General features: G+C 40.7%; 1 protein-coding gene across 17 annotated transcripts in view; it reads right to left on the reverse strand.

Moving 5' to 3' along the window:
* The window catches only part of PCDH15 (protocadherin related 15), a 738695-nt gene that overhangs the window by 330425 nt on the left and 384423 nt on the right, over positions 1 to 23847 (reverse strand). For 16 of the 17 annotated variants that reach the window (XM_067000234.1, XM_067000238.1, XM_067000240.1 and 13 more), the window contains one exon: positions 10 to 75. The exons of the other annotated variant lie outside the window; for it this stretch is intronic. In XM_067000234.1, coding sequence (XP_066856335.1) covers positions 10 to 75 — 66 coding nt within the window. The remainder of the gene's footprint in view (positions 1 to 9; positions 76 to 23847) is intronic. 17 annotated transcript variants of the gene reach the window in all.

Consider the following 23847-nt stretch of genomic DNA (forward strand, 5'->3'; position numbering starts at 1 on the left):
TGCACTCACCGTTACGACTCTCTTCATCGATAGGAACTATTGTGGCTGGAGGACCTGTTCTGGCCAATTTGCAATCTATAAAGATTAAAAAAAAGAAGTTATTTCTGATTCCAGAGAAAGGACCTTGGGTTTTTGTTTGTTTGCTTGTTTTGTGGGTTGTTTGTTTTTCAAAACAAGTCACGATATTCAGCATACTGAAGACAAGCATCACTGAAGTGTGATGGATCAAAATCTGATCTCTTAATTTATCCATTATTCAGATGAACTTTTTAAGGCAAAGGAGAATCTGATGACGGAGGATTTAAAGTCTCAGATGCTGATCCATATCTAAAACTAACAATTAAGCAGTGTAAGCTTAATATGCTTTGCTGTATTCTCTCTTAGGGGAGCTTTCTTCCCATGTCATGACTACACGCACCAAATTCTTGCCATGTACCCACAACACAGTTTGCTGGCTACACTAGAACATGTCCACGTCTTGCTCTGGAGATGCTACCAGGGAGCACAGTGAAGCAGAGTTCCCTCAGGACAGATATAACAGGACAGTAATTTATCCCAAAGAAAAAAAACAAAGGAATAATTAAAACATATAAATCATAATTAAAGCTTCACAGCAGAAACAAACATAATTTGAATTTAATTGCAACAAAAAGATTTAAAGGAAGTGAACAGAATTTTAATAACATTCAAAGGAAAATAAAAATTAAGAACAGACAAGCAATGTTCAGGAAGTTTCATTGTGCCATCTTACCCTCATATTGCCAGTCTGGAGTCAAAAGTTTAGAGGCATCAATGGAAGCAGAGCAGAATAATGAAAGAAAATAAGTAAGATTTTGTTGCTTTACAGAAACGATAGCTTCAAAGACAAAGCAGTACATGCAGAGCTAGCAAAGGCATAGGTGTAGTCCTACAATATTCAAAAGTATGTATACTACTTGTAATAAGTGGATTTTGCAAACAATTTGGTTTCCTATATTAAACAGAAGAAAAATATTACCTCTTCAACCCCAGTAGGAAAAAATGTTAATTAAGAGGTGCTTCTCATTTTTAAAGGGCCTCACTGTACCACTAGAACAGCATGATAAGGGAAAACATTTCTCCTTGCCCTTTCAGCACAAATAACTTTGTCCTCCTCGCAGGGGCCAGGCCACAAAGGCAGCTACGCAGAGCTTCGTACCGATCCAGGGAAAGCAGCACTGGATTTTTTGGAGAGGTCTAAACACTTTACACAATATCCCAATAGAAAATCATCTGTAAATTAAATGCAGCAGCAAGACGAGGTAAAACACAATTTCCCAGCCTGCAAGAAAAATGACACACTCGCTGACTTCAACAGAATTGCACAGCTGCTAATTACAGGCTGCAACTGCCCCAGCACAGACCGAACCTATGGAGGAAGATGAAAACAGTGCAGCATTTATCCAGATGTCTCTTCAGGTGAGGCCCCCGAAGGGCATCCCCATGGCACGATGATTTCTTGCACTGACAGCTTTGCTCTTCAGCTGACAAGCGCAGCTGCAAGACCAAACTTCTCAACAGTGAGCACACCACAACTGACAGCATGCGTCTTTGAGACTCGTAATATTTATGAGTAGCCTGAACACCACCTGAATTATTACCAACAATAACACCGTCACCGTGTAATCAGTGTTATTTGGATTTTCCAAAAGCCACAGGGGCAAACCTTTCTGCGAAGATGAAAGGCAGAGAGCTGGTGTGGGTGCGCACGCTCCCAGCCGTTCAGCTGTGACACTGCTGGTGGTTTCATGTACACATGTACAGCTTCGTTTGTTATCCTAAGAAATCTACGTATGTTTGTTCACTGAGCAAATGCTCTCTTTGTATTCTTATGTGCTCCACCTTGATACAGAAAAGTTACATATTTATAGTTTTTTTGTTTGTTTTTTCAAGGCATTAACAGAGGAAACAGAGCACCTCAATGAAATTCACCTTCCATGTCATTATAGCTTTCATTGCTAGGAGCACGTTTGTGCAAAGATAAGTACCATTTGCATATCCACATGAAACACAGAATTTTTCCTGCTTTTATTATTTTTGCTGGATGCTATAAAAATAACAGGACCATAACTGATACAACCCCAACCTTTTCCAGAGATATTTTTTTTTATCTATTTGTTATAATTTTCAAGAACTTTACGGTTTGGCTAACAGAACAACCCTTCAACAAACTCTGTTAGTGCTAAAAGCCCACCGATACAAACATACCAAGGCTGTTTTCGGGAAGGGTCTGCCATTTGTCACCCAACAGTGACCACTGCGCACATAACCACACAGAAATCCAAAGCAGGGACAATTTTTAACCCCGAATATTACATATTCCTTACCAAAAGAACGATCGTGACTTTTTGTAAAACCAAATGAGCTTTTTCCCCATTGTCTCTATTTCTGCACTGGTGTTTTCCCCTTGCTGGGTGCCTCTGTGAAAATGTCACCCAGATCAGGGTTCACAACCCCCACAGCCTTGAGCTGAATTCTCACTACGCAAAGTATTGAAATTACAGATCAATCGTGCTACAGCAGCCTTTTCATGGGATTGGCGTTCCACCAAATGCATCAGGATTTTCAGAATTGTAAACACACCACACATAATTGCTTTGATTAAAATGAATACTCGGCGCTGAAATCTGGATTAAAAAAATCTCAGAGAAAAGGTACACTGTACAGCGGAGTTTGGTGATTTGCAGAGGAATTACTGCAAGTGTGGGCAGGTAAAGCAATTAAATTTGTCATGAGATAAATTTCAATCAAAAGAACAGATTAGAGTAATAGCAAAAACTAATTCTACAGCTGGGGAAGGAAAAAAACAGGATGCATAGAAGAAATTCTAGCTGAGGATCACAGTGATGGCACCAATAAAAAAAATCTCAACAAATGTGGCTTTGTTGCACAGATAACAGTTTACAGATGATCATTTTATATTATTTCAGCCACACCAGCACTAACCAAATACCAGACTGCATTTTAGGATGTCTATCACCCCTCCACTTCCTCCAAAGACAGAGCCTAATAACGCCTTAGACTTGCTTAGTTCCGCATTCATCAGCATACACTCAACAGATTAATCTAAAATTGCAGCATTACATAAATTTCCAATTCCAAGGCAGACAAATTCAACTTCAGCCTTTAAAGATGAGTCCCATGTTTTAAATACATGGGAGGTACATTTATTTTCTTGCCAAACACAGTCAACAAGCTCAGATACTGTGTTTTATCACCACGCACCAGACGGGCCTTGTGGAAAATACCAAGTACACGACAAACATCTTTGGGCTGAAGCCTGGGCCAGCCGTCCTGGCTGCGTCCCCTTCACTCCTGCTGCTCCCTGGGGGCAGAAGTCGTCCTTGGCTCTGTGCAGGTGCAGCAGCTCTGACATGGGGTGTGAGCATAGCGGACCCTGGAACACCCTTCCCGCAGAGACAGTAGAAAAAGAAACAGTTCAACATTTTCAAAACCTACCCTAATTTTCTTAAGAAAGGGATCACATGAAATGGTTCTCAGCAATATTAGGAGTTTCAATTTCTCTTGAATTTTATATAAATGTTCCTCAACAGAAATTGCTTCAACAGTAATAGATTGCTTTATTCAACAGAAACAAGCACAGATAATTGCAGCACCAAAGCTGACTTACAAAGGAAATGTTTACACTCCACTTTTTTCTGTTTCTTTTTGTTGTTGTTTGCTTTGTTTTAAAGTGCCTTACATTTGATTATGGGCCTCCATATAAAACAGAGATGTTTCCAACTCTTCTGATTCAAGCTGCAGATGATTATAACATAACACTGATGCTTACCTAGCTAACAACAAAAAAATGTTTATAAGACTAGTGCAATAGCTGAGACAGAAGAGTTTCTCTCCATCATGGGATTTCTTCCACAGGAGGCCCTTGCCCATCAGCCCCCTACAGGCAGAGGCTGTTTCTCAAGGTACCTCCACTCCACCAGAAGCGCCTGCAGAAGTGCGATGCTGAAGCACCATCTGTTTGCTCTCCAGGTATTTGTTCTCCGCTCTCAACAAAAAGCCACTTGTCCTTGAAATTCCTGGGCATAATGGAATGGTCACAGAAGTCAAATCATGCTGAATTGAGCTCACTTAAAAACGGCAGAAAAGGCCATATTCTAAATGAGCTTCCCTACCTCCGGTTGTCCCAATACAATCATATTTCTTGTTTAAGCATCAGCACTGGTGAATGTACTCGCGATGCAGCAGCGTCCTCCCACCCAGGCACATCACAGAAAAGGCAGTAGCCATCAGGCAAGTGAACCAACAAGCTAGGAAGGCTTTCCTGAAAGCCTGCAGGAAAGCATTTCTGTTCCTGTCATTAACTTCACTGCTCCCTCTGACTAGTGTTTTTGCTTTACCAGTACATGATCAAGGCAAAGGCAGACAAAGTGCCTGCCTCCTTGGGAGCGAACTCAAAATCCATTTAACAAACGCTTCATGGAACAGTTACGTGGCTTAGATCCATTTGGTTTCTGATAGCTCATTTTCATTATTTTAATTTCTAATTATTTTTAATGAGATGGCTCAGAGGAATCCCTCAATCAAGGCTCTAGGTAAGATGCTCAGCAAGGTCAAACAGCACGAGCCGGCAACCCAAATAATCCCATCCTCTGCCACTGGAGAGCCACCCCATCCACTCCCCATCCGAATACCCACTGATATTTCACAGACCTTCAAATTCAAGCTAAATAAAACATTGGAATTAGCTGGGAGCAGTGTCTGAAGCTGGCTGCTGTAATCATTAAATCAAGACTGCAAGGCCTGCCATCACACTGGTTATGTGGAAGTTCAGTGATGAAAACAGCTTGCCCCACAAAAAGCCTTCCTACAAATTTCAGTGACTATAACCAAAATGCAATCTCCCACGGCATTTACTAAAGGGTCTGGGTGTTTCCAGTGACACCGCAAAACTCAAGGAGAACTTCACAAAGGCAGTCTCAAGGCCAGGGGAGTCTCCCTGCCCCGAGGGGGCAGCCTGCAGGGAGAGCAGCACTGGCCTCGGGATGAGCAGCCCGCCCGAGCCTTCCCGGGGAAGTTATTTCCCGAGATAACTCATCTCCTCCCAGGCGCTCCTGAAATTAAAGCTAGAAAAACATCCACTTCAATTTGCTAATCATCAACTCTTCCTCCAGCTGTTTCAAAAATACCCAATTAGTACTCTACAGTATTTTACATTTTATTCTGTATTCAATTTTGCTTTCAAATATTCAGATGTAACTAGATTTTTTTTTTTAAATAAAAAACAGTCACAGGACATACAACCACAGACAATCTCAGAAGGCTGACTCAGTCCTAGCAGATTTGCAGCCTGATTTGAAAGACCGTATTTAATGAAGTTCTACTCAGTAACTGTGGAAGGAAATTATTCTATTTGGTGGCAGAACAGAAGACAGTATTTTCATTCTTTGTCACTGGAACAAAAGACTAGACTCTAAATGCCATCAGAGGCTGTAGAAGGCTCTATTACTTTCCCGTATCCATCCAGTACTTGCCTATGCCTTTTACCCAAGCCAGAAAACCTCACCATGCAATTACTGCGTGTTCAGCTTTCAGGCACTTCTGCTGCACTAATGACGTCTGGAACATTAAACTGAACAGTTAGCCAATAATTAGCATGTACATTTAATCCACGTGGAAAACATTTTGAAAGGTGATGTGTACCATAAAACAGCTTTCCTATAAAGCGTTGAACTCAAAGAACAGAATTAAGGCCTGATAACTGTGATACACTGAATAAAGTTAGGTTCTTTCAGCAGGAAAATCTTTTAGCCTATCTGCAAGCACAACGTACAAGCAATATTCCGCGAACACAACACTACCTCTTAACGGATTTTTTTTGGTGTGAATTTGTCCAAACTTTCTGAATCCACTCAAGTGCTTTGCATCTGCAACATATTAGAGCAAGCTTACTTTGAACCTAGTCACTACCGCTCGCACCCCAAAACGTGCTGTGATCCTAAACCCAAAGGAAACACTCAGCATTCAGCAGCACCCCTCAGTTCAGCGACAGCAGCAAACGTCAGGCAGCAGTCTTGATTTCAAGCATTTCTCCTATTCTGACCATTTCCATCCATGTTGAGAAAGAAAATAGAGGGGTGGTGAAGAGTTTTTAAAAAGTCAAAGTATGCAAAGTCTTTAGTTTCATTTGTTCTGTGACTTTTAGGCACATAAAGCCCTTAAGAGATGTACAGCTAGAACCCACTGAAGTCCAGTCCTCAAGCCTGAATCAGTGTCAATACTACAGCCATATTAAATCACAAACTAATGAGACTGGATCAATGAAAAACTAGATACGTGGTATCTGCCTGATCACTGACTGGAAATTACAGGGAGTTCATGCACGTGCCGTACAAAAGATGTACTATGGAAGAAAGCTAAAACACTGCACTAATGGATTCATTAAAACCTCGCCAGAACAGAAAGTGCCACGAGGGCTGCTTGGGAACCACTGAGGTGGCTGGAGATGGCAGGGCCTGCTGACCGAGTCTGCTTCAAGAGAGCCAAGTGGTTCACAAACCAGAGTATCAATGCATACCCTGAAACCCCAAGCCCGTGGGCTTTGCAGAAATCCCCAGCAGAGCTCCGGGGGTTTGTGACGTGCAGGGAAAGTCATGGAGTGTTCTCTGTCTTTCATTTGTTTGTTTGTTTTCTTACATTGGAGATACAGGAAATAAAAGAAATGAAATTCTAAGAGTCTGTGGCACCGGCTGAGGTCACAACACTTCACACTTAAATCTTCTGAACCATGCATTCTGCTTACAGATGTGCTTTATTCTCAGCAATGCCCAAATTGCTCATTAAGCAAACAGTCCGTTGAAAAATCTCACACTTATACCTCCACGTTTTGCACTTCCACTGCTCTTTCAGCAGGGAACGCTCCCAGGAAAAAGCCATGAAAGGGTCTCTCTAAACACCTCGATTTACAGAACACGGCTGCTAATAAAGAGCTACATAGAACCATACATTTAAGCTAACCGAGTAACTAAGCAACCCAATTTAAGGAGAAAATGTCCTGTCTTGTTTCCTGTGTTGCTGAATTCAGAACTACAGCTGTGCAATTTAGGATAAGCTTGGCATAACCTTTACATTAGCAGGCTTGTGCTGCAATTGCTCTGTATTGAAAATAGCATAAGAAGGGCTTTCACAGACTATTTAGAGCTCTTCCTGATAGACATCTCTAATTGTTGGAACTGGGAAGGAACGACAGCAAACTTGAGTTTGATTCAAACGCATTTGTGATACTTCTAAAAATTACACTGAATTTCTGTGCTTTGATTCAGACTGCAAATTAATGGCTCAGCTAAGCACTACTGTAAAATTCATAGCTCAGATTCAAATACTCAGGTGAAAGACGATCCAAATGCTCAAGTCTGACTGTAGACTCATTTGGGTTTGTTTTTTTAACAGAAGAAAAGGCAATGCTGACAGATAATAAAGCACAAAAAGAGACGTAAGTCTGAGTATTATTCTAAGCTCTTGTTCACATAGCCTCAGAAAACATGTTCTCATACAGAATACGCATCCCCAACAGCTGATTTATTTGGAAGCTTTATTTCTCCATTCTTCAAACATTTTCATACAGATATAATACCTATAAAGGGTTTTATACGTGAAAATTGCCCTGCAAGTGCTATGTATTGGTATTTTATTTTTACTGCTTTACAAAAATGCAGTACCATTGATCTTTTGAGCAATATTCTTTCAGATTGAAACAATTTCCATTTTACAAGCAGTTTTGGAGTTGACAGAGCCTTTTAAAAAATCATACTTGTGTCCCCAAACACTGTAAAACACAAAAAACATGATGCTATGCCAAGAAGCACCTAAAACTGCTATTAACCAAAAGTAATTTTTAAGACCATGAAAATGCACTGAATGAATCAAGGAAAGCTGTAACATCTTCAGACATGCTAAAATTTTAAAAGTTGACTCAATCTGCTTCTAACCATGGCTATACACCGAGCACTAAAATTTCACTGTTTTCAGTATTTCTGAAATTCCATTTTCCCTATTACGACTGATGCATTTAAGACAATCTTATACAGGAAAGTGAAAAAATATTTACTATTTAGATTAAACTGAATCCAGATACCACAAGCAAGTTTTAAAGCTGCAGCAGCTTTCGCTACTGTATAAAAGCAGACAAAATACTAGTAGGAGCAAATCAGAAAAAGCAGGTGGAAGCCTTTACTGTCGATGAAACTTCTTTATGTGCAAGTTAAATAGGAAGAGCATTTAATAAACTGAAACATGGGAGAGGGGACAGCTAAGCTCTGCCTATAACTGAGCTAAGAACATCCAGCCGTCCCATTTTCCTAAATGGTTTCTTTGTGATTTTTAGACTTCAGGCTCAGTATCAAGGTCATTGCCACAGAAATCACGTTGAGTTATCAGGTTTCTCATCTTTCCCTGAGCAGTTTCTCCCCCTTTCAGTGCAGTACTCTTTTTGTATGCAACAGACACAGAAATCTCAAGTTTGTATCTTCCACAGAATTTAGCGGGATTAGCTGGGACAAAGGAAAGAAGCGTGAATAGGAAGAGTAAGGTGAAGTTCAGAAAAAAAAACATCGTTAAATGTTTCTATACACCCAGGAATATTCTCATTTTTAAAGATGATGAAATTTTTTTAAGTATTACCATCTGTGAATACCACTGAATTGTGTTATTATGAGATCATGGTCTCAGCAACGCTCTTTAAAAAAGCAACGTGTTATAAAATACGCTAGAAAAAACTGTATTGATGGAAAATCTCAAGCCCCCTTTGTATTTTAAAGATTCAAGGAAAAAAAGACACCTTCACCTCAGACACTGTAAACATCAACATCCACATCCCTTACAGCAAAACACAAGAGCCAAGTTGACAGAGCCCTTACGTAGCCTAACAAGAAGCTGGCTTTGCTGCTCATCAGCCACCTCCCCCTTGCTGAGCTGCAATATTGCTGCCCTGAGTATTGCAGCAGCTCAGGCGAGTCCCACTCACGTCCCAGGCGTGGCACAGCCAGGGCAGGTAACCCACTGCCTACCTCTGCCGAAAGCAGGCTCTGCGAGCCAAGCTGCGCTCCCAGGACTGTTTGTGTTTCGGGCCATTAACAAGCAATTTTGCGAACATTTACATCTTGTGCCTATAAATATCTTCCTTGTGACATCCGTAACGAACTCCATGTTGATCAACATCTTCCTGCGATGTAATCAAGGCACCACGCAGCAGTGCCAGAAGGAGAGGACGCTGCTGTGCTGCTCGGCAGAGCGATGCCCTGCCGCGGCCTCCTTCCCTGAATGCACCTTCCCCTTCCAGCTCCTTCAGCACTCACCCAGCAGCCAGCCAAAGCAGACTTCAACAGCTGAATTTGATGAGCAGCACGGTGCCAGTTTCCTCCTTTTGCACTAAATCATGGCAAACGCAGCCCTGTGCTGTGGGGATGAGCTGCTGGGTCCTATGGCCACAGAACTCCCCAGGATCATCTTGCTCATGCCAGTGTGACCCCAAACCCTGCCTGCAAACAACCTGCATGACTGACCTGGAGGGTCTCACATTTAGAGATGGTATGCCTCAACTAAACGACGATTTAATTATCAGTGAACACGGTCTTGAAGACAGACACTGTGCTTTGGTCCCAAAACCAGAAAGCTTCAGATAATTCAAATAGGAGATGATGTATCTAACATTAGTTACAAAAGAAATCAACAGGCCATAAAAAGGATGAAGCCTGAAGGTTTTTTAAGCATATTTCCAAGTATTTGTACTGACAAAACGCAGGAAATAGCATGTAAATCAACTTTTCACTAGTAATCAAGTTCCTGTGGCTTCATGAAGTTACCACACTTTGCACAGACAATGTTGAAACATGTTCACCTGTGCAAAATGCTATTAGCCAACGATCTGGAAAACACTGCCTCCCACCTTGGAGGAAAAGGTAGAGAGCTGACAGCCAAAAGCAGGCTCTCAAGTTGCAGACAAAAGGCCCTGTACTGAAAAAAGGCAAAGGCATCTTTAAGACACCATGCGACTCCTACCTGCCATCTGACTGACAGTCCTGTCCACTTGCATGTTCCTCATCTATGAAAAATACCAAGTAATAAGGCTTCACAGAAAGAGTCATCCTTTGAAGTATCTGTTTAATAAATTATGGTCCAAAGGATTCAGTAATTGAAGTCTGAACTGCTTTCTGCACACCAGTCCCAGCCTGTGTCTAAACAGCCTGAACCCACGTTAATTACAAAAGCAATAAGGGCTTTCACGTTGAATAGCTACAAAATATTATTTGTTTTTCTTCTGGTTAAATGCACACTTTTGATACCAATTTTCTTAAGCAAAACCCAATGCAATCTTAATTTATAATTAAACTTTTTCCATATACAGAGGTAATTGTACCTTTTTCTTACACAGCGTGTCCTCCCAGTCCTGCAGTTTATTATTTATACTTGCCAGTAAATTCACAATACATTTCCCAGGTCAAAACATGATTTGCCTGAAAAATGCAGGGTGGAGGGGATACAAAGTTTGTGAAAAGCTGATCCTTCCTTCAAAATGTGTTTTAGAAACAGCTTTTTCTAATATACAAAACCCACGAAGGTATAACTGAAGCCTCTTACATGAAGCATCTACTTAATGAGCTATGTTATGAGCTGAAAGAATTTTTCTGTAGCATCTCTTCCTTTTGCAAGATTTTCCTCATACTTTGGCATAAAAACACAAACCTTGTTTTGTCTTTAAACTAACGTAAATTTTACTTTAATGAATTTAAGGCTTTAGGCCTCTCTGCTGTAGAAGAGCAGCAACAAAAGAGTAATGGGATGAGACTAAAGGCCTGCATAAGCCCACCCCTCAGCAGACAGTGATCACCAACACCCACCTGCAGAGGATTCCCTGAGCATCCAAGCACCCCCAAGAGACAGCGCCCACAACACCAACGCATGGCATCTCCGAGCTTTGAAAGACTTCTTCCCGAAACTCATGCACTTCAGAAAGTATGGATTTTTGTTTTCTAATAATGCCAGTGAGAATAAAGTCAAAGCATGGTATACCGGCTGTCGAAAACCTTTATCATCAAACAACTGCTAACATGCAAGAAAACAGAGTCAGGATATTTCTGCTATATTGGAAAAGACATTTCATATCGCTTGCAATGTGACTCCAAGCCCTCAAAATATTTACTTCTGAATTTTTACCTATCTAGAAAATATTTTTAAAAAGAAACATCTTATAGGACACACCAATTACCATCAAAATCTCTATCTTCCACTACCCTCTGGGAGAGGTGAGGAGATTGGAAAACATTACCTTTTCCTAAAACAAACATGACGTTGGTACATTTGTGCTTCCTGAGATGTCAAATACCAAAGAAATAACATAACAGTTAACAAATCAACTACTACCGGTGCTAATAATGAGAACAGGTAACAACATAAAATGCAGAAGTTCAACTTCTTACTGCAAAGACTATCAAAATTTGAAATAAAAACTCCAAGAAGATATTTGATAGCAGAAACAAAAATTGATATTCTCGTACATTCTTCTCAGTGTTTCAGACCCCGTGAAAAACTAGAGGTGCTAAAGGGGTATCAGCATCATCCCATCAGCAATTCCTCTTTCCTCTCCAAATAAATACATAGACACAGATTTTTAAATGGCATTTTACCAAAAAGGACAAGTATTAGTAGGCGGACTTGTTAAGTCAGTCCAACCTAGGTGTGTATTCAGGCAAGTTTTACATCAGCAAGGAAGGGCAGAAAAGAGGGCATGTTTTTTTCTTAAATTGCAGAAATATAATAATAATTTGAAAACAGACTACATAGAGGCCCATAAGCAGGAGGACAGAAATGATGCCTTCAAGCTGGACTCAGCTTCATTTCTACAGCTAGAAATATAAGAATACAGGGAGCTTTCAAATTCTTCCCGTAAGGTTTCCACCTAAGAGACAGCACTTAAGAGAACCCTGAAGATGATACATCAACTGCACAGATATTTCTGTAGGCTTTAAATGCATTCTTAGCATCCAATAGTGCCAAAGACTATTCCCCTCCCCAGTCCATTTGAGCCCCCCCCCCCTTTTTTTTTTTGATTTTATCTAGCAAGCAGACGCTGATAGAGTATCAGCACAGTGACACAGAAGTACTCAGCTTCTACTCCATACCCAGGCTGACTGTAATGGAGAGCTTGATTAATTTTGTATTAGCTAGATGCACAGCTGAAAATAAATCCCAAGCCATTGATTGTACTGGAAGAACAAGCAGATAGGACATTTTCTCATACCTCTCGTACTTAATTATAGAAAGGTTGTACCCACAAGGACTGTTAGAAAAACAGCTGAAACACAGCTATGTGCTTTATTACAAAGTATGATTTTTTATGTTAACTAGCAAATGATTTAATATGGGAGGAAGGGGGATTAAGAATCTGCTTCATTGCAAGTCTATTACTGTATAACTAAGAAAACAGTTGATCATCTGAAGCCATTCACTCTGTTTATCTTGCCTTGGCAGTGTACTCGTAACTATTTTAATTGCCAGACAAGCGGTTCAGTGATTCTACGGAACTGTGTGGGGACCATGCCTGTAAGCCTCTGGCTTCATTGGCGGTTTGTGTACTGAGCAATTCGAAGACAAATAAAGTACAGTAGCCTCCATCACCGTTTCTTTGAGCACCCAGGCTGTCATTAGCCAGCAGAGACTCTCATCGCCTGTTAATCACTACCTCTTTAGCAGCAGAAAAAGACCAAGTCCTAAAAACAAAACAAAACCGCTAATCCCCCGGAGCTGTGAAATCACCAGCCCGTGCCACTATACCCATTGGTGTTATTAACTGAACAGATAAAACTGGAGATATGAGGAGCAATTGACTTGAGCAGCATCCCGGAGGCAAGCTTCTGTGTCTTCCTGATTAGCTTCATTCAATTATGTTGTCTTAATTGCTCGTGTGCTCAAGCTCATTAAGTGAAAAATAATATTGCTTTCCTGCAGGTTGTGCACTTGAGACTCGAGGAACGGACATACAGTTGTGCCTTTGAGATGCTGCCAGACAGATCTGAAAGAGCAGTTACGGCTGATCAGAAGAGAAGCAGACTGCTATTTCTCGGGGCTTGTAAGATCCTCGATCTTGTTGTGATCTCAGTGACAGTATTTCCCATTTTTTTCTAAATCACTGGTAACTTTTCACTTTTAAATCTTTTTTTTTTTTCCCCACTCGAAGACAATCAAAATTTTGGAGTTAACACAACAGCTCATAATCTAACAGCACTACAAAAGAGATTACTTTAGGCTTGTCTTTACCTTCATACTGTAAAACTGTAACTAATGCAGCCCAGAAAGAGGACCTGTTCATCCAGAAAGTACTTCAGAACTAAACCTCTCCAGTGCTCCCAAACTACACTGCACGTGTAGAAGCAGTACTATTCTTGCTGAAGATACTACACAGTAATCCACACAGGCAAAAAGTAGCCACTTTGTTATAGAAAATGTACAAATAACTACTGCCACTAACCCTACCTCTGCAAAATGAAACCGTCTTCTTGTACCGTACCACTGTGCTTAATGGGATTTGCAGATGCCCAATTTAATTGAACACAAAACTGATTTCCTAAGGACAAACATACTTTGTGAACTTCTGGTAAGAAATAGAGCATGGCATTTTAGTGAAGAAGCTATAAACAATAAAGACAATTCAAGGCCATAAAATAACCCATCCTTGTCTGATTAATGTCTGCTACTGAAAGACATTTAAGGCTGTAAAATTTGCTACAGTTGCATCTGTTATGAAATATCAGTTAGATGGCATGCTCAGGTACAAGTGATATACAAATGCATTTTTCTTCTCTCAAAACCACAGAAAAAAAACCAAAGGGTCACCGGAACAGATGGCTCACAAGATGTACCTACACGCACAAAAACCTTCAAACCTTCCCCTCTAATGTAGAAAACAATCCTTACCAAATGAGCTAGTACTTGTATCAGGCCATAATACAACTTGGCAATATTTAAAAAAAAAAAGTTGTTTTTTTCTTTCCTCACTCCTGCACTGTTGCCAAACAGGAAAAAAAAGAAGGCTCAGATAACCCTTAAAATGCTTCTCAGAATGGAATCATCATAAATGATGGGCTTCCTATCAGAAAATACATGGTCTGCACTGAAAAATATTTGTTCATTTTTTCACATAGCATAAAATACTTTACAAGAACTCTAAATTGTTGTAAAGCTAGCAAAGAAGAGTGCCCACATTTTTCTTTTCCAATGAATTTAGCAATATAAAAATGTAAAGGAAAACTTGGAATGAAAAAAGGCACTGGAGAAAGGGAGCTGAAGTTTCCAAGTTGTGCATCTGTAACTTTGCACACTGAACAAAACAGCTTAAACATTCTGGCTCAAAAAGCCATTTAGCATCTGAGTACGATTTTGAAAAAGAACTTGGAGCATCTTCAAGCTCATGCCATGATTTTCTCCATTTTCATCTTTGTATGTCTAGAAGCCGTGAGATACAACACCAGACACTATGGAACTGCAGCTAACAATAGTGGTACAAACCTTATTCTAAACAGCAAAACCATGCCATGATGAACATCAGCCACAGCGAGCTTTGTCCGTCTCTGCCTCCTGAGAAGTGGCACTGACCTTGTCACAGAGGCTTGCTCCCGTCTGAGACTTACCTGAAGCCCCCTGCCTCACACCAGCTTGTCCCTGTTATTGCTGGATAACCAAATACAGAGAACTGACAGAAACATGTGAAAGACATCACTTAACTTTACCTAAACACTAGCTATAATCCCAGAAACACATTAAACGTTTTACTTATTCACACTGCAGAATCCCAGTGATTTTATGAAAAAAGACTGATGAGTGAAGAATTATTCGCAAATATGAGTAAAATATGGTTTCTATGAAAGACAGTGTGAGAGAAAAATATCACTATTAACTCATAAAAATTAAATGCATCAACTGCACTGTCACTGGGTGTCATTATCAGACATACTGTGGGGCAGAAAAATAGCTCGCTGATTTACTTTCTTCCCCTGACATTCTTTCAAAATGCAATATGGATAAAAGCAAAAAAAAAAAATCCCAGCTATTTCTCAGGAAACATGATCAGTCCAAATTGTCCAACTGGTGACAAAAGAACACCACCACACCTTGCATCTCCAGCAACACCAATATAGCACACACAGAACCTGCTTGAAGCTTTAAAAGCAGTTTGCAATACGCTGGATAGAAATCACAACATTTGGATGTTTCCAAAATGAGAAGCGGTAACTCTTATCCCTACCGAAGGCACAACAGAAAACTGAAATGGCAGTGTAGGCAGCCTCACAGCAATAGCACAACACACATCTTTCCATGAATATAAGCCTGTCAGGGTGATATGGCACCACTTCTGTTTAGCCTGCGATTGCAGAGAAACTCCATTTATAAACCCTGTCTGAGAACACACTCACTTCTCTCCCTTGCTCCCTTTTTCACCTCCTCAGCCCTTCGCTCTGCAGTCAGGCTTAAAAAGGGGCACCATGACCATCTGACAGTATTTCAATATTTGATTTCTGCTCGTTGTAGACTACAGATAAAAGCTATTCATCTCTGCACCAATTTAAGGCCTCACATGCCTTAGTATTTAATTTACTACGGTAAAGGATATTTTAATAATAATAAAAAAAAACTCAGTAAGACTTTTTAAAATCCATTACTGCTTTCCTTCAGCTTTCCCCCAAATTTTCCTTTTGCCACATACAAAACATTTCCTGTCTTTCAACAGAGATTCCCTGGAACAGCTAGGAGAGGATATTCATACCTATCTGTGCACAGGTATGAATATATGCAGACAAAATTCTTCAAGACAGAAGGCTTTCTGAGTCCTTTCTCTTTGATCTATTAGTAAGCTCACATTAAATACGTGAAGTCTTACCCATTGGGAAAGTATGTATCTGCCTGATACTGCAGGACACACAATTACAAACAGCAGTCTCTTCAAAAGCAACAGCAATATTAACGGAAAAAAGGGATGTTCCTTTGTGTTTCGTGTGTTTGCTTTTGTTTTAAAAGTTGAAAATCCCAGATATTTCCTGCCCAGCAATTCCTTATAAATCCCCAGCAATTGACTGAGCTTACATGAGCTTTAGTCAGGAAAAACACCGTCTACGTTTAATGACAGACAACAGATGAACACTAACAATCCCCTAATCTGAAAATGATTACTGTAAAACGCATGCATTAGGATGAGCTGTGAGAGCTCATTCTTTACAATTACTGCCCAAACGCACTGCCCTGCAGACACCACAGCCGATCTGCTGTCTCAGGCTCTGCAGAAGTTCAGGCCTTCTTCAGAAGTGCTGGAAAACACGAACTATTATAAGCCTTCCTCAATACAAGTCCATCCTTACCGAGTAATCAACAACAAAGTCAAGATCTCCTCTGGATAATGACTTCACACCTAATTTTTTCAGAAAAACTTAGTAACGGTACTACTGATCTTTTCCTATGGTAATTAAAACTTCCTACTTATTGCTACTGTAATTGGAAGCGTCCTTGCAGTGCCCCACTGCTCAGTCGGATGTCCCGCCCTGCCACGTAATAAAGCAGGGAATTATCCCTGTTACCGATGCAGCTAGAAGTGCCATTTCCGATACAGGAGCTAATTGAACTGAAGCAAAAGTGCCTCCCTGCTAATCTGTACCAAAGATTGTAATTCATTTTTCTTTGAGGCTAGTGCAGTGCTTTAGCCAGGAAACAAACAGCAGAACTGCAGAGATCTGAAGGCAATAGATCTTCTGCAAATTAGCAGCAAGTTTGAGCCTATTTTAGAAATAATTGGGGAGTGGGAGGGTGTCCCACTCCACCCACTTGAAAATCCATCCTTGTCCTGGCTCTTTACACAGAGGACCTTAAAATCAGCAGTTTGGCACAAAGCAGGTGAGATGCTCAAGCAGCCATCAACCAGGTGAAGGCATTTCAGTATTTAACAGAGATAAAGACACAAACCTAAGTCAAACTGAACCCAGCTGTGGTCCTAGAGCATTTCTCTCGTTCAGCACCAGGCTGTAGGTGGGGTAACTATCAAGGCAACAGAAGGCCATCCGGTCACATCCCCAGTGAAGACAGGGAAAACTTCCAAAAAAGCTGCCAGATCCATTTCCTGTTCTGAAGCTTTCACAACAAATGCTGCCTTTAAAGTCAGCCTCGCTGAAGATGAAAGCTGAACACATGCACATGATCTCCACTCCCAATGCAATTTGGGTAACAAACAGATTAATAACTGACAATTACACTTTTTAAGTGCAAAGTGCACATCCCAAGGAAGCAAACCAAGCAAAACACAAGTCTCTATCTTCTTGTATTGTTCTAGAACAACCACTGGATTTCTAAAAATACCAGTTAGGGGTGGTTTATTTAATTTCTAAGCAGTTTTAATACTTACCTATCAAGACATGTAATGGTAAGCATTTAAATGACCTTATTTATAGTGAGGTTGCTTATAAACATTTTTCCATTCTGCCAGAAGTATGAGATAACCCAACAGGGGTAGGGCAGTGGATATTTTACCCAAACTAGGTTTTTGAAGTGATACAAAGCCAGATCTGTACTTTGTAATGCACATAACTTGTGTATTCTGAAGGACACTAGTATCATTGTGACTCAGCTCTTGTTTTATGAAAATCTGAGTATAATAAAATCAAGTTTTGATCAGGCAGAAGTCCTTGTGCCTTGCTTAAAACAGATACATCTTGTCAAAAAGGGATTAAATTGAAGCATAGTAACAACAGGGAGGCAGTTTCAATCACAGTTTGTCAGCATGTGACAGTCTCATATAAACGTTCAGAAAATAATTCTTATTGCTCTACTGAATGAGATGGGGAAAAATAGGACGAGAGGTTGGAAAGTAATATGACGGGGAGGGACAAGCGACGCTTAGTAGCAGAGGGAATCTGCAGGTTGCCAAGCTAGCAATAAAGCTGAGGGGCAGGGCAGGGAACCCCAGAGATCTAAGAGATACTAATGCACAAAACTGGGTATTTAGGGAGGACTGTGCTCACAAGAGAACATGCACCAGAATGTCGAAGAAGGAAGAAGACAAAGTCTGGAGAAAGAGGAAGGAACAAAGGGGTGTTTCTTCCCCCCCTTCCTCCAGCCTCTTTACCTTTAAACAGATGAAGAACATATTAAATTCAGAGAGTCTGGATTCTCATACCTCACCCCATTCCTCACATGTCATGTGCCTGAAATGAAGCCTACAGTAGAGAATTGCAGCTTTGGAGTTTCCTACCTAACAGCTTGGACTCCTCCCCAGACCTACTGCTTCGCCTTAGTATTTTCAGAATGGGTTAGTCTGAAAATGATCTTATTATGAAGGACACTACCAACCTCCCACGCCAACACGACACACCCTGGGATTCTCAGTTCCAAAACCATTGCTACATATACAATAAAAAATACAAACAAAAAGTCATCATCATTATTTCCAATAAAAATCAATTAGGCAATGTAAATGGTGCCTACCCACAAGAAACAGTAACAGGCCAATAAGGGATGGAACCACATTTTATTTCCTGTTATTTGTAGTATAACTCAACTGTGTTTTTTTTTTGTTTTTTTTTTTGAAAGTCAGACCAGTTATTGCTTTAATTTAGTTGTTGTTCTAAAAACAACTTCAAAGTCTCATTTCCTACAAACTAATTTCACTAAGCAGACAAATTAAAATATTTACACTTGTTCTTATTAAGGGTCTCCTATATAAGCAAGCACGTTCAATCAGCATGAGCTGTCTAATTACAAGACCTACTGGTCGACTGAACTGCAAATGTGGTTATGTTTAAGAGAAAACTGGAGTACGATGAAACACACAGGTCTTGCTGATCCAGTTGGAGGAGGTGCATCGATTCGGCAGGTAAGCGAGAGGATTTACTCCAGGAGTGCAGACGGAGCTTAAGTTGCAAAGAACTATGTAAGAACACATGGAACTCTGCAAAAAGTACAGTTTTTTGGAATATTTTCAGTAACTAAACTGGCAGGGTCTCACCTACAGCAAATGGCTTCTGTTGGGAGTGACATTAAGAGTGTTCATGGGTGCAGAGGAGGAACCTTTGCAGATAATTCAAGCCCAGAGAAAAAGATGTCAGTAGAGTTATGGCAAATCCTGTGCAGCAAAGGTGGCTGCCTTAGGTGTCTTCATGGTAATCAGAAGAGAGAAGCCCAAATTTACAAGTTTATGCAAACTTTACATTTTAATGCATGCACATTTACAATTAAGGTCTGAATATTCATGACCGAAGAGCTTTACTACAGAATAAATTCACTGAGCATTTACTTTATAATCTTCTGCACTCAGCAATACAAACAAATCCTGCCTTATCCCCCAAATTAGGGTGAAAGCTACCACATCCAAGAAAGCAATGTCTTATTCACAGTCTCAGTGCACTGCCTCACTTAGATATAAGGGATTAGTTTCAGTGGAATTGGTAAATTTGTTCTGTGAAATCTGGACACGAGATGGAGATCACATATCATAACGTTCTTGAAAACCTGACTTTCCTTACTCTGATTCTGTTTACATATCAAAACACTAATTTATCAAATAAATTCACACAGATGTATCCCCACTCATCATGACTCCCTCAAAATAACCACTAAAGCACAAGAAGGACCAGTACGGGAGTTGGCTCTGCTCAATATGCATGCTCTATGGCCACAAACCGACACACAAATGCAGACAGACACAACTGTCCCTGATTTTAAGAGCTCAGCCCAGTATCATTGGAGTTATCTACTCTAGGAAAATCCTGAAGACCAAGTCACTGTCACAGAGGGGATGCCAGCTGTGCCAGTGCCCTTCCACAAGGGCTTGCCTGCCCTTCCCCAGGCCTGCCCTCCCCAGATGTGAGCCTTACACCATTCCTTGGAGGAGTGCACCAGTCAGTGTTCACGTTCAGGTCGGTCAAGTCGTTGCTGCCTCGTAGACCACACCTGCAATTATACGTTCCAGGCAATACAACAGGAGTCTGACACACAATATCTCGTGGGACAAAGAGTAAGGCTTGAGCAAAAAGAGCCTGGCATGTCCCAAGCTGGGATCTGGGATCTCTTGTCCCAAAAGATGGCTTCCTGCCTCATTCAGCACACGGGCCTTAAAGGAGGATGAAGCTTGCTCCACATACATTTATTTCAGAAATTTAACTTGCCTCTTCCCAAAGCGAAATAGGTCTTCTGCCGACTCAAAGCACTGCTGGTGGCATGCCAGGATGCCCCGTCAGACGTGTTTTGAAGAACTCCTCAGAGGAAATAATGGCTGAGCTCCTCTTCAAAGACACCAACGGCAGCTCCTTTCCCTTTAGGACCACTGCAGATCCTGGCACCAGAGCTCTCAACCAAAAGCATTGACTTTTCATAAAGCAAGCAAACAAATGACTTCTGTTCTGAGGAGCAAAGGGTTTCCCAGGCGGCCCTTAGGCAAGCACCTGTTTGCATTCTTCCTCCTCCACTGCATGTGTGCAGCATAAGGCTCCGGAAATGATAAATGGGCTCCGTGTATTCAAATATGCATTTTCTGCAGTTAATTTACTGCCTGACAGTCATACATCAGGTTCTGAAACCATTTTATTTTTAAAGTAGCCTCTTAAAGTGATTTTTGAGGCCCTCCAGTTACTCAAATTTTTGTAGCAAAGGCCGTGTTAAACTGAATTAAAGACAGTAACTAATAGATGGGTCTTGTGCAGCACAAAAACAGCTGAAAGAACTTGTGTCTGCCCAGTCCTGGTGACAAAGCGAATCGCACAGTTGTGCTTTTCAAAGGAAAATCCATATTTAAAATGTAATCTCCACGCCAGTGTAATGATAAAGACAATTTAAATAGGTAAGGCCGTTCCTTATATCCTGATAGGGAAAAAAAAAAAGTTTTCCCTTATGAAGTGAAACACATAGTTAACAAAATCTTCTTATTAGCCTCATTATTTAATTTCAGCTGCCAGCACCAAGTACTAATGGACTGCCACCACCCTCCGCTGCTGCAGACCCAGCAGTTGTGCAGCTGCAGGTGGGACAGCCCAGCTTACTGAACCAGTGGAAAATACACCCAGCAACTCCAACTGCTCACGTGGGTTTTTGGTTTGATGTGCAAAAGAATTCAGGAGCACAAAGCAAGGAGATGGAAGAGCAGGAGCACCCCAGGACCCTGGCTAGCTAAGTACAGTCTGACGCGGTAGGACTAGGAGCACTCTGTTTAGTTTGCTCAACCAAGATAATATATGCAATTACGTGAGTAACTGCATGAATCCGTTCACATTTTTAAATGTTTTTAAATATTACTTAGAGAGGAAATCTGCATCCCTACTCTGCATCCTGAAACTCAGAATTATTTACATATTTGCAGAGTAAATTTCCACAAACGGCTATATTTCTGACAGCTTTAAGGGTTTAGTAAGAGCAGCAATGAAGTCATTCATTTCACCAACTTCACTTTTCAGGTGCAGCAGGAGATGATTCTCCAACACCTTCAGCACAGCCAGGCAGGCCGTCAGGCTCACCTGGCATTCTGCTACTGCGGGCAGCTGCCCACGTGGTCAGTTTTGCATCCTTCTGCATTCAAGGTAATGTATTCAGCAGCCACCGTGCTCTATGTTCAACACAACCCGACTGCAGCGCTCAGCTGTGCTCTTATCAAACACCAGGGTGATGTTTTTGATATCTAGTGAACAGTCCTCAAGCAAGTCAGTTATTTCCTTGATTTCTCCCTACCGTGTACTTTGCTCCAGACAAGCCTATACTTCTACGTATAGAAGTATAGAGGAGGAAACGTTGATACAGCCCTTCAAGGGTCTTCGTTGGCTTAAGGAAGAAAAGCAATACATACTACCTTATATCCAAACCTAAATGGTAATTTCTTCCCCTCCATCTACATGTTAATTTGGACTGCAACAAAAATGCTAACAATACATGTCTCCAAGTTTCCCAAGCATGTCATCTTTGTTCTGCAGAGGCATTCCTGCTAGAGAGTCTCATACTCTAAGAAAAGATCTTGCTGGCAGATTAGAAGTGAACAAAAACCATTGAGCTGTCAGTGACGGTCACATTTGCCACAGAGCAGCTGTCAATGGCACATGTCCTGTTCAGGAGGTTATAGCAGTCAAAATAAAGCAAAAAAGTGGTAACTAGAAGCTTATTAGAACATGACATCATACTGCTTTGGTGCAAAGTTCAAATCCACCCATACTTTTGAAAAAAATGTTTAAAAAAAAATCAAAACAGTTCCTTCCTATTGTAACAAATATTAAAATGTAAGTATTGGTTCCATACCAAACGCAAGGGGAATTCAAACGTTGATATTTTGGGAAGTAAATAAGCCAAATAAGTAAATAAGAGATAGGATGGGATAACAATTACTGGAAGCCCCCCCAGTTCACAACTATGTCCTTTATGACAGATATACACTAAGACTAAACCACTAAAGATTAGCAAGTCTGCTAATTGTCAATTCTTCTGCTGGATTGGTTTGTGGAATCAGAGCACACACAGATAGCGTTTAAATTCAGCAGCCTTCTCCACTGACCAAAAGATTGCTGCTAAGTTTTTTTTTGTCTAGTCAAATACACTATGCCTAAAAGAAAAAAAGAGATTGCATCCTGGGCTTCCACCTTCCTCCTCACTGCTTCTTTTAGCCTGAGAGTTTGACTTGGAATTTATCAGAACATCACTAAAAAAAAAATAAATAAATAAAAGCCACTGTAGCTGGCCTAATTTTACATATTGCAAGGCTGTAACTGACATTTCTACTTTCATAGAAATTTGTCTTTTTTGTCAGTTTGTAACTGACATTACTACTTTTACTTACCCATATGTATTACTTAAATAAAATGATACATTTTATATCATATATGTGTAAGATAAATAAAATGCATCTTTTGTAAATGTGTGTGTGTGTATATATATATATATATACACACACACACACATAACATACACACACATATAATGCATCGCAACACACAAATACGCAGCATTTCTCCTGCTTGGAAAAGAGCAAACTAGAGGCAGCAGAAACAGAAAACCACATTTCTTTCTTTACAAGGAAAAAATATCCACCACAGTACCCATTCATCCAGTCTTGCATCTATTCTGGCATGCCACACAGCTGAGCAATACAACAACGCAGACTATGAAATCCATGGGAGAAAACACTGCATTTTCCAATGGTATACTGAGACATATGTGGTAACTCTAACAAGAAAATTTTTCCTTTAATATATTTTTGGTGTTTGTTTTTAATACAAGGGGACTACAGGAGATGTAAAGTATTTGCATTTCATCCACAAAAAAATAATCTCACCATGACCTGCCTGCTACCACAACACACAAAATACGCTTCAGTAGGGGAAGCAACTCGAACAGAGACAGCAAAGCACAACTGGCAGAGCAAGGGGCTGGCAGGAGGCCACTTGGCCACCGAACTCAAATGCCAGCAAGCACACTCGGGAGAGGCATTTCAGCCGAAAGGAGGACGCAGCAGGACTTCCAGGATCAGGAGAGGAAGGAGAACCCAGGTGCAAGGGCAGCTTTCAGAAACACGTTTGTTTAGGTTAGCAAGCAAAAACCGAAACAGGGAATTATTGCTGTCTAACGATCCTTTGGCTGAAGAGTAGAAACACCAGAGATGGAAACACATTACCTGAACTGAAAGATTATGCAGGCACTGCCAGCTAGCCATGAATAAACTCAGGGCAGGAACGAAACAACAGCAAGTGAACAAACGAGATTCTGGGAAATCTCTCTTGTAAGTGTAGCAAGAAAGAAGTCTAAACATTTCCAAGATAGTCTGGTATAAAGTTTTTAAGGCTTATTTGTAACATTGTCAATTGCTAT

The sequence above is a fragment of the Anser cygnoides genome, chromosome 7 (genome assembly GCF_040182565.1).
Source record: "Anser cygnoides isolate HZ-2024a breed goose chromosome 7, Taihu_goose_T2T_genome, whole genome shotgun sequence".
Lineage (NCBI taxonomy): Eukaryota > Metazoa > Chordata > Aves > Anseriformes > Anatidae > Anser > Anser cygnoides.